This window comes from Amblyraja radiata, chromosome 6, assembly GCF_010909765.2.
Source record: "Amblyraja radiata isolate CabotCenter1 chromosome 6, sAmbRad1.1.pri, whole genome shotgun sequence".
Taxonomy (NCBI): Eukaryota; Metazoa; Chordata; class Chondrichthyes; order Rajiformes; family Rajidae; genus Amblyraja; species Amblyraja radiata.
The window spans coordinates 51,053,988-51,066,032 of NC_045961.1; the positions used below are offsets into that span (position 1 = coordinate 51,053,988).

Consider the following 12,045-nt stretch of genomic DNA (forward strand, 5'->3'; position numbering starts at 1 on the left):
AGCGCCTCATAGATCCTTTCAATGGTGGGGAGGTCAGTACCTGTGATGGAAATGTACGTCAATCACCCTACAAAACCCACACGTCTTGAGGTGTGGGAGGAAACAGCTAGAATACGGTCCAGACCTCCCATTTACCTTATTGGAGACCTTTGAACTATCTTTAATCAGACTCTGTCTGATTATCTGAATGTTGTACCATTTATCCATTATAGTGGAATCGAGGGATATAGGGAGAAAGCAGGCACAACACTCTGCTTATTGAATCGGGATGATCAGCCATGATCACAATGAATGGCCGAAGGGCCATTCGGCCCTCGAAGGGCCGAATGGCCTCCTCCTGCACCCATTTTCTAAGTTTCTATCTGTACAATATGGACAGCTTGATTGTAATCACGTATAGTCTTTTTGACTGGATAGCATGCTACAAACCTTTTTCACTGTACCTCGGTACACTTGACAATAATAAACTAAACCAAACTAAGGAAACCAGAGCACCCGGAGGAAACCAACGCGGTTCCAGGGAGGATACTTAGAGATAATATATATAATCATCTGGATAAACAGGGTCTGATGAGGAACAGTCACCATGGATTTGTGCCTGGAAGGTCATGTTCGACTAATCTTCTTGGATTTTTTGAAGAGGTTACTAGGGAAATTGATGAGGATAAAGCGATGGATGTTGTCTATATGGACTTCAGTCAGGCCTTTGACAAGGTTCCACATGGAAGGTTGGTTAAGAAGGTTCAATTGTTGGGTATTAATAGTGGAGTAGCAAGATGGATTCAACAGTGCTGAATGGGAGATACCAGAGAGTAATGGTGGATAACTGTTTGTCAGGTTGGAGGCCGGTGACTAGTGGGGTGCCTCAGGGATCTGTGTTGGGTCCACTGTTGTTTGTCATATACATCAATGATCTGGATGATGGTGTGGTAAATTGGATTAGTAAGTATGCAGATGATACTAAGATAGGTGGTGTTGTGGATAATGAAGTAGATTTTCAAAGTCTACAGAGAGATTTAGGCCATTTGGAAGAATGGGCTGAAAGATGGCAGATGGAGTTTAATGCTGATAAGTGTGAGGTGCTACATCTTGGCAGGACAAATCAAAATAGGACGTACATGGTAAATGGTAGCGAATTGAGGAATGCAGTTGAACAAATGTGCATAGTTCCCTGAAGGTGGAATCTCATGTAGATAGGGAGGTAAAGAAAGCTTTTGGTGTGCTGGCCTTTATAAATCAGAGCATTGAGTATAGAAGCTGGGATATAATGTTAACATTGTACAAGCCATTGGTGAGGCCAATTCTGGAGTATGGTGTACAATTTTGGTCGCCAAATTATAGGAAAGATGTCAAAAAAAATAGAGAGAGTACAGGGGAGATTTACTAGAATGTTGCCTGGGTTTCAGCACCTAAATTACAGAGAAAGGTTGAACAAGTTAGATCTTCATTCTTTGGAGTGCAGAAGGTTAAGGGGGGACTTGATAGAGGTCTTTAAAATTATGAGAGGGATAGACAGGGTTGACGTGGATAAGCTTTTTCCATTGAGAGTAGGGACGATTCAAACAAGAGGACATGATTTGAGAATTAAGGGACAAAAGTTTAGGGGTAACATGAGGGGGAACATCTTTACTCAGAGAGTGGTAGCTGTGTGGAATGAGCTTCCAGTGGAAGTGGTGGAGGCAGGTTCGATTTTATCATTTAAAAATAAATTGGATAGGTATATGGACGGGAAAGGAATGGAGGGTTATGGTCTGAGTGCAGGTAGATGGGACTAGGTGAGAGTAAGTGTTCGGCACGGACTAGAAGGGCCGAGATGGCCTGTTTCCGTGCTGTAATTGTTATATGGTTATATGATGTGCAAACTCCAGACAGACAAGACCTAAGTTTGTGATTGAACCCGGGTCTCTGGTGCTGTGAAGCAGCTGCTCTACCAACTGCGCCACTGTACCTGTTATGAAAATAATATTTGACTATTGTTCTCAGCTATTCCAACTTGTATTTGACAGCTATTTCAGGCAGCTGGTGGAACAATTTGAGGTTCAGTTACAGCAGTATCGACAGCAGATAGAGGAACTGGAAAATCACCTTGCTACGCAGGCTAACAGCTCTCACATGACTCCACAAGGTTTGTACCTCCGAGAAAAAGCTTGAATACATTTTTCTGATTTTATGATTCCATCGAAATCATGAGAGGAATAGATTGGGTAGACGGACAATCTCTTGCCCAGAGTAGAGGAATCGAGAACCAGAGGACATAGGTTTAAGGTGAGGGTGGAAAAATGTAATAGGAACCTAAGGGGTAACTTTTGCACGCAAAGGGTGGTGGGTGTATGCAAAGGGTGGTGGGTGGGTGGTGAGCTGCTGGAGGAGGTAGTTGAGACAGGAACTATTGCAATTTTTAACAAACATTTAGACAGGTACATGGATAGGACCGGTTTAGAGGAATATGGGCCAATTACAGACAGGTGAGACATTTTTCCATGCTGTATGACTGCCTCGCTGTGTAGGCTACCCTGGGAACATTATTTTTGTTATTGATCATTATTGTCATTTCTACAGATCTGTCTCTTGCAATGCAGAAAGTATACCAGACATTTGTAGCTCTGGCTGCTCAACTTCAATCAATACATGAAAGTGCAAAGGTAACATCTAGTATTTGCTTATAATCTAAAAATCCTTTCTGTAGATAAATCAAAACTTGTCTTTCATATTCAGTATAGTTGTAGCAGTACCAAACGTGGTGAACAAACAGTTGATTTATTCAGATGTTACATGGTTGGTGTACATACAAGTTTGGTCCTCTAACATACTAAGCCATTGCTGTTGCTGCTGTTGCGCGAGGGTGTTGCCTTGAGCTCAGCTACCTGTACACTGATGATCTCCAGGTGAGATCTGCTTATGTAGCAAGGCACTCCCCTTAACCCATGACGTCACGTAACCACTGACGAGGGTTCGACCGTAAGTGGTCTGACTATCAGCTGACGCCACACCATAAAAATTAATATGTTGCCAATTTGATACAGTTGAAAGTTGCATGACAAATACAATCGCTGAAGAAAATGCAACTGTGACTTGGCTCCTCTCCCTTTATTCCTCTTTCCTTCTTGCTTTACTCCTGTTTCCAGTTTCGCGTTGAATTTGTATCGTACTAAAGTTTTCACCTCACTTGCCCCCTTATTTTGGTTTCTGTTTTTTGGTCCTGTTTCCTCTTCAATCTCCACACTCGTCCCCATCTCTCCTATCCTCATTTTTCCTCTTGGCTTCCTTTTCTCTGCATCTTTAAACTCTGCTCGATTTGTAGTCTTGACTAGCTACATGCACTCATGTGGGATATCCAGTGAAACATAATTTGTGTTTTATGATGGATAAATTGGATGCAGAAATTGTTCTCCACTGGATGCTAAATTCACAGTCGTGTGGGGAAAGATTATTCCAAAGGCTTGGAGTCTACTCACAGATGAAAAGTAAATCCTCGGGTTTTCTGAGCATTTTCTGAAATTGGTTTTGGAAACAGGCCCACCACCGATTTTCCAGCAACTGGTGGTCCGCCCCCCCCACCCCCCTCCCTCCTTTTAATCTGGATGAAGGTCCGAGCGCCACGGTAAGGCGGACGACCTCTACCTCATCGGGACTTCCGTGACAGAATTGTCACAGAATTGTCGGGTCGAATTTGCCACTTGCGGCTGGGGATCTGGAACTGGCCCGGCTGGAGCCAGCAGATAGATCAGTTCCCATAGCCGACTTCCGAGGCAGACTTTGTGAGGTGGCTTAGGACTTTTCCAGTGCCGTTTGACTCCTCTCGGAGGTCGTGACCTCTGTTGGACTGGCAAAACGGATAATCCGGAAAGCCTCTCGAGCCAGGGGTGCCGGAAAGTTGGTGGTGGACCTGTATAAGGATATTTTAGAAACAATTGATTGTTAAATTATCTCAACTATCTACAGATAGTGTATTAATCCATGTAGGATGAGAAGGATATATTAGACCATGATCCATTGCCAGTATAGGTGGAGGAAGTGTGGAACTCAACTTGATACAAAGAGAACATCAACATACCTCAAACTGAGCAAAGCTCAATGGGGCAGGCAGCATCTGGGGAGAGAATGGACAGGTGACCTTCTTCAGTCTGATTCAAAAGAAAGGTCGTTGCTTGTCTATTTCTCCCCCCCCCCCCCCCCCCAATATGCTGCAAGAGCTGCTGAGTTCCTCCAGCACATTGTGTATTGTTTTCAGATTCCAGCATCTGCAAACTCTTTTATCACCATTGGACCTCTAACTGATTTGGACTGTTACATTGATTACAGTATCAAGTTTGTACAAAATTTGCACAGATTAAAAATAATAGTTGAATTCTAACGGAACAACGTGGATGCAAAAGTGATGTGGAGAAAATGTTTGTCTGTGTGTGCTTACAACTGGTGATTAAGTGAGTTGCCTTCCCCATGGATTAAAGGTATTTAACAATTTGCATAAATGGTGCACTAAATGCTGTTTTCACACTAAATGTATTTAACTATTTTCATAAACATTGCACAAAATGCTATTTCCACTCTAAAGCTACAGAGCAATTTTCATAAACATTGCACTAAATGTATTTAACAATTCTCATAATGCTGTATTTAACAATTTTCATAATGCACTAAATGTTGTTTCAAACAAGCTTTTTACTTATTTTATCTTAGTATTGATTGCCATTCTGCATAATGAACTTTGACATTTCATTTCAGATTCTAAGAGAGCAGTATCTTGGCTACCGTAAGACACACTATGGTGACGCCACTGATGTCTTTGAAGCGAGGCGCGCTGAAACTAAGAAGTGGCAAAATACTCCACGTGTCACAACTGGGCCAACTCCCTTCAGCATACCAAATGCAGCAGCAGTTGCCATGGCTGCAACATTAACACAGCAGCAACAGCCTGCTACAGGTCTGAATGTCTTCAAGTTATAGATGAATAGAGCTGAGACAAATATCTGGTTATATGATATAAACTTTCTAGTATACACATTTCTCTTTTGTCTTCCTGAACACATCTCAGTAGTCTTACTGCTGTATTAGAAAGCACCCAAGACTTTCTTGTATCTTATTTTGTCACTTTTTTAAAGTTTTCTAAATTACTGATATCTGCATATTTAAAAAAAACTACTAATTTATGGTAATACAGGATATATGCAAAGCAATAATCTTAAAGCTGTAAAATACCTAATTTCTTAAAATTGGTAATTTAGAAAATGTGAAGTGACTTTTTATACTATAATAAAGGTGACTAAGACTTTAGTTAGAAGTGACCTTGTGAGGCTTTGAATGTTGTTGAATCACTAAATTCTGATGATAATTTGCAGAGAATGTAAAATAATTGTTAAGATTGATGTTATTTTGTTCAAAACAAAATGTTAAAATTTAAACAAGGATGATGACGTACATGGGTGAATTACAGATGCACGTAGCTCTAAAATTGTTCTGGGTGAGATATTGCTTTGATTAACCTACAGATGATAATAACTACTGAAGGATGATACAGATACCATATCTATTTTACAATGAGGTTTTTATTTCTTCATTTAATCATGGAAAACAGTATTGTATAATACGTTGGTATAATCAAACAAGCTGGAAGAAATTGCTTTAGCATAAAGTCCCTGTTTGGCACATTCCCAATCTGAGATAATCATTGATCAGTGAGAGTTGGTCAGTTTTTCTACAAGAATATAATTTAAGAATGTAGAGTTGCTGCCTTGCAGTACCAGAGAGCCAGGACCAATTCTGACCTCGGGTGCTGTCTGTGTGGAGTTTGCACTTTCTCCCTGTGACCACGTGGTTTTCATCTGGGTGCTCCGGTTTCCTCCCACATCCCAATGACATGTGGATTTGTAGGTAAAACATCCCAAGTGTGTAAGGAGTGGATGCGAAAGTGGGAAAACATAGAACTAGTGTGAAGGATGATTGATGGTCGGAGTGGACTCAGTAGGTCGAAAGGCCCTGTGCTTAACTCTAAAACTAAGCTCAAACAATCCAAGTCATCTGCTTTCACAACTCCCCTAACACCTTTGATAGTTTGTTACAATACACAACAGATCATATTCTCATCTTCGATTGTGCAAGTTGTTGACTAAATTGATGGGAAAATGTTGTTGTATAAAATATCCCTCAATAAACAATGGTAGTTTTTCATCATGGTTGCTATTCCAAATTAAGATAGGATGTCTGGGGTAGAAATGTTCTATCATAATTGAAGTTTTAGTGAGATAAGCAAATATAGTGAATGAAAACACCTTGATATTTTTTATGAAGGTGTAACAATAAAGTTTACATTAAGAAAGTTCTACAATATGTGATTAATTTAAAAATAAATGGAATTTGACACAAAGTAAATTGTTTACAATAGGTGGTAAAGGAGTAGGAAGTCAGTATTAGAACGTTGGAATTCTTTATTCTTACTCCATAGTATTCTATTTAACATATCCGAAAGCAGCATTTAAAATGCGCGTCTTATATTTACTAATCTCAGCCACAAAACATTTCTGTTTTGTACAGTGAATATTTATTGATGGCTCACCTCTTCCCTCCTCTCCCACACCAGTTACAATGTGTAAAGTTAAAAAATATGATTAGAGTGTAAACAAATTTGAAGAAGGAAGAACAGTGTATTTGCTATTATTAACCAAAATTAATAGCACTGTAAACATTTAAGTAAATTAATTTGTAAGATATTTACAAACCGGGGCTGCTAGAAAAAAGTGCAGGTAAGTCTGCACATTTCATGTGCTGTATTTTATGAGTATAAAACAATGTTTCTGCTTTCTGAAAGAGCAGCATTTGAATTGTTCCACTGAAATCGATTGCCAAAAATTATTACTACTTCCCAGTATTGTAATATTCCAAACACCTACATGAAGTCTTTCAGTGTACACAAACGCGCAGTGCCGCAGTTGCCTTCTTTACAGACACTAGGTTACAACACTAGTTTGGTTATGAAATCAGTCTTTGTAAAATATATTATATAATACTGCATTATCTGTAAAACTCATGTTATAGTCATATATGTATCTGTCTCTTCATTGTTCTTTGATATCTATGATAAAGGAAGACAGTGTCAATTCCTTGGCATATATGGGCTGAATTTTTGAATAATGATCAATTTTTCTACTTAAATCATCTTTTCATAAATGTTCCAATTAGTTTTGCAAATTTTGAAATAACATATGCTAGCCTTTCTTGTTTCTGTATTGGTAGCATATTTCGTTTTTAAGTTTGCCTGTAGTGCAAGAATTGTGGACAGCTTTGAAATGAGACCTACGTAGGTGCCTAAGATTGGACTGTCTCAGGATTTGATCCATAGTTTTCTCTGATGTTTTCCGGCATTTCTTTGGCATAATTATAATTCTTTGCTTCTCTGCACCTTCCACATTCCCCTTTGACAATTAACTCTTCTAGAACATCATACTACCAAAAACAATATGTTCTACCATTGCACAGGGCAAAATAAGTAGTGTGTTTGAAATGTGAAAGTGTGGATGTGTTAAACCTACATATGAAGTGTAAATTCAGTGGTGCCTTTTTCAAACTGCGCACGCATAGAAATTCACTTCTGGTTGTAACTGCCTTTAGAACCTGAATATTCCCTCCGTTTATTTAAAAAGTTGCCTAATATCAAACTGTAGTGCACTAAAAGCAAGAATATGGCAGTTATGAATTAACAAAAATGAAAAATTTATTGTTGTGTTGATATGTAATTGAGTTGTTTCAAAAACTAAACAATAAATTGAGATGTGAAAGATCTTATTGTCTTCTTATGTATTTTTGTTCTTTAATTATTGCTCAATTGATTCATACTTGAGTGCAATGCGCATGTAAAGTTTATTTAAATCTAAAACTGAGGCTATGTCGCAGAATGCAGGCGATTTGCTTACTTTTAAAAATAACATTTGGGACATATCACTATGCTGAATAAAGGGACTTTAGTGTGAACACAATTAAAGCATAAAACAAAATAAGCCACCAAAGTAACTAAGGAGAAGATTAAGTATGATTTGCTTTGGATTTATTTTGTTTCCCAACTACTACTGAGTAGATGAATTGGCAAAAAAGTGTTTAAAACTTGAAGTAGCATAGATATGGATCAGTCTCTTTTTGTTTTTCAATATTTGTTCTAGATTTTAATTTGTTTTGGATCAGTTTAAGCTTGACCCACATACATTTGAAGACTTTGCCCATTATTTGTAAGAGTGGCTGAAATAAAATTCTCGTATTGGAGAGTCATTTTATAAAATATATGCTGAAAACTATTTCTAAGTGTAATGGAAATTTTTGTCTTTTTCTTCTTAATTATTTCTGTATCAGGATCACAGCCAGCTTTGGGAGTTAACTTTGGAGTACCGTTCGCCTCAGGTATTGGCACTGGCTTGCAGTCAACTGGCTTAGGTTCTACAACACTTGGAGGTACAATTTTATTAAAAAACGTTTTTGTAATGTCCAAGGTTTCTTTTTACAGCTTTAGAAATAGTTTTCAAATGCATTGGGTCTGTTAAAGTGACTTTAAAATCAGTCGAAAAATAATTGCAATCCCATTCCGTAATCAAAATTTCCTTGCATGTTCTATGACAATTAACCTTACAAATTATTTTTGTTGTTATTGCCAAATTTACCTGGTTTCTCCTCTTTAACTTCCATGCATTAATAAGAATCTGTGCTGCCTTCAGCTAATAATATTTTATATGTGAACACTAATTTTGTTATCTCAGTTTACAAAAACTAGAGGGTTTTTTTACTTTACTCAATTTCCAAGTTTTAAGGTGATTTGACATTAATTCTTTTTTTTGTGCCCTTTTCACCACCAACCCTCTCTTTCGCTATCTCCTCAAGCTTCTGCCATCACCTCTCCCATCCTTTTACCAGCTCTGACATAAAACACTAAAATCAATAGAAATGTACAATATTTCTGTCAGCATCTCAAACACAACAAATAAACTGTTTTGCGCATTAACACTTTTTGATTGCTTATGTATCTAGAGTATAACTCTACCTTTTGTTGTATGCTATTTGCAGCAAAATCTGATACTGTGAAACTTTGATAATTTGCTATCAAACTATTCAGAAATCCATTAGTTCAGCATCTGGCATGCCAGTTGATGTTTTTTGTGTGTTCCCAACCACTCTGGTTCCTGCACTAACTTTAAATTTACCTTAAAATAAAAAGTGAAATAAATATGTGTTGGGATCTTAGTAGAACAATAACTGATTGTTCAGAAAATCTGCTGCTCCAGCACCTCCAAATTCCCTGGCGTTTTGCATTCACTCTACCTTTGTTGAAACATAATGTAACAATCGCCAAACACTGAATGCTGGAAGTCAGAAATAAAAGAAAATGCTGGGAAAATGAACAGGACAGGCAGTGTGGATTTTCCAGGTTGATGATCTTTGATTAGGAACGGAAAATATATAGAATAAAACAACTTTCACAATATTACAAAGAACAAAAGGATTAGTTGGGAGATTAAATAACAAAAGGGATGGAGATTGGACAAAGGGAAATAATAATTGGAGATCAATCTGGAAGCAAGGTACATGGAAATAGCTGAACCATTGTCTGAAATTACTGAACACAACATTAAGTAGAAGGTTGTAACATGGAAAACCAAGGTGTTTTCATCCTCGGATTTCATTGGAACAATCTTGGAAGCTCAGTCTTGCATCCGGGAGACGATTGGGTAAACACGTGGGAAACGTTTGACGACTCTGGGCCTGTACTCGGTGGAGTTTAGAAGGATGAGAAGGGATCTCATTGAAACCTACCAAATAATGAAAGGCCTAGATAGAGTGGATGTGGAGGGGTTTTTCTAGTAGTAGGAGAGTCTAGGACCAGAGGGCATAGCCACAAACTAAAAGGACATACCTCCAGAATGGAGATGAGGAGGGTTTTTTTAGTCAGTGGGCGGTGAATCTCACCGGTGGAATTCACCGCCACACAGCAGTGGAGGCCAAATAATTGGGTATTTTTAAATAGATAGCTTGATAGATTCTTGATTGGGAAGGTTATGGGGAAAAGACAGGAGAATAGGGTTGAAAGGGAAAAATAGATCAGCCATGATTGAATGGTGTAGACTCAATGGGCTGAATGGCTGAATTCTGCTCCTATGACAAGAGCGAATTAGATTTTTTTAATATTAAAATATAATATATTCTGCTGTAGTTCACTGCTGACAGGTGCACATATATAAGGTGATTTCTTTGGGGGCTAGAAAAGTTTCTAAGCATCCGCACAGTAATTAGCGAGTGGCATGTTATTTAAAAGCTCAGTTTCATTGATGCAACAATGCACAGCATTTTTAGGGTACTTTGTCGACAGAATAATTCAGATATACCCAAAGTTCTCATCAGAACACTGGTTTCTTAAGGTTTCAAAGCAGTTTCTTATAGTGACAAATATCTACATTTCTGCAATCACCCTTACGTATCTGTATCCCAGAACTTTTTTATCAGTTCGATACTATAACAAAGGCAAATATTGATAGTGTTGCTATCATTTCAGCAGCAAATTATTCATCCATGAGTATGTCGAGAGCTACCTGTAGGCACTTAACTATTTGCAAACTGGTACTAAATATTGCTCATATCAGATTAATTAAACTGGGCCTCATTTGTTGTCATGCATTAGTCTAGGAAATGTAGAATTAAACTGCTAATTCAAGATTCCTTACCTTAAGTTTGATAACTGTAAAATGTGTCAGAATAAGAATAGATTTTAGGAAATTTTCCGAGTTCCCAACTGCTCATTTTTATTGCCACTTTTAATTAAGAAGCCCTTAAATGCAAATTTGATCATTTGAATTTCCAAATTATATTTCAGATTGCTCAATTCAAATCATTAGACAATTACATTTTTAATTTGTAAAATAGTTGCGAATATCGGTGGTAAATTGCATTTTATTGAAAACTGCATACAATAAATATACTATATACAGCCAGGAGAATTCCTTCTCAGTCTAGTTAGTTGAATACACTACTGCAAATGATAACAGATTGGTAATTTGTATGTAATAAATCACTTGTATTGTATAAATCACTTCATTTTCCTGGATAAATAACCCTGCCTTCCCGGGGAGAGGTTGCTGTAGTCTGTTTCCTCTTTTCTCCGAAAAGTCATTTTGTATTCTATTTCAATTTTCACTGACACCAACCTCTGCATTTCTGCAATCAACAATGCATATCTGTATCCCAGAAGATTTATTCAGCTCCCTGCTATAACAATGACAAACAGTGATAGTCTTGTTATCAATTTTAGTTTAGTTTAGAGAGGCCCATTGACCCACCAAGTCCGTGCCGACATCGATCACCTGTTCACAATAGTCCTATGTTATCCCACTTTCTCATCCATTCCCGACACACTAGAGGCAATGTAAAGAGGCCAATCAACCAACAAACCTGCACGTCTTTGGGATATGGGAGGAAACCGGAACACCCGGAGGAAACTCATGCGGTCTTGGGGAGGAGAACGTGTAAACTCCACACAGACAGCACCCGAGGTCAGGATCGAATCTGGGTCTCTAGCGCTGTGAGACAGCAGCTCCACCAGCTGTGCCACTGTGCTGTCCTTCTCAGTGAATGCTGTTTGGCAGCAAGTGTGGAACGAACTTTCATCAGAGCTGAATAAATTGATTACAGAGATGTTGCCTGACCCGCAGAGTCACTCCAGGATTTTGTCTTTTTTTTTGTGGTAAACTAGCATCTGCAGTTCCTTATGCCTACATTGACTTTGCTGTGCAGTAGACTTATTGTTCCATATTCTGTTTGATCTCAAATTCCATGCTCAATACAATGTTATCAATAAATCTCCATGGCGTGATAATGCTATTTCTAAAAGGAGCGGAGATGAATGGACAATTTAGTCGAACTCGGTGTCCACACCACAATAGGTATTCAACTAGACTTCACTCAGAGTTGTGTTTTGGAAAAATTATTTCTCATTGTGGAAAATTACTGTAGTTTTTGTTTGCTTGGATATTCAAGTAAAAAATAATTTTTAACACAATTTTTGCTGGAAATAGTAAG

The 12,045-nt window shown here is 38.1% G+C and overlaps 1 protein-coding gene across 5 annotated transcripts in view; it reads left to right on the forward strand.

The window, feature by feature from the left end:
* The window catches only part of nup58 (nucleoporin 58), a 46,938-nt gene that overhangs the window by 24,607 nt on the left and 10,286 nt on the right, over positions 1-12,045 (forward strand). For 4 of the 5 annotated variants that reach the window (XM_033022775.1, XM_033022778.1, XM_033022776.1 and 1 more), the window contains 4 exons: positions 2,007-2,125; positions 2,560-2,642; positions 4,726-4,924; positions 8,338-8,436. In XM_033022775.1, coding sequence (XP_032878666.1) covers positions 2,007-2,125; positions 2,560-2,642; positions 4,726-4,924; positions 8,338-8,436 — 500 coding nt within the window. Of the gene's footprint in view, positions 1-2,006; positions 2,126-2,559; positions 2,643-4,725; positions 4,925-8,337; positions 8,437-8,859; positions 8,981-12,045 lie in introns of those variants that run through there. The other variant, XM_033022779.1, reaches the window with a different exon arrangement.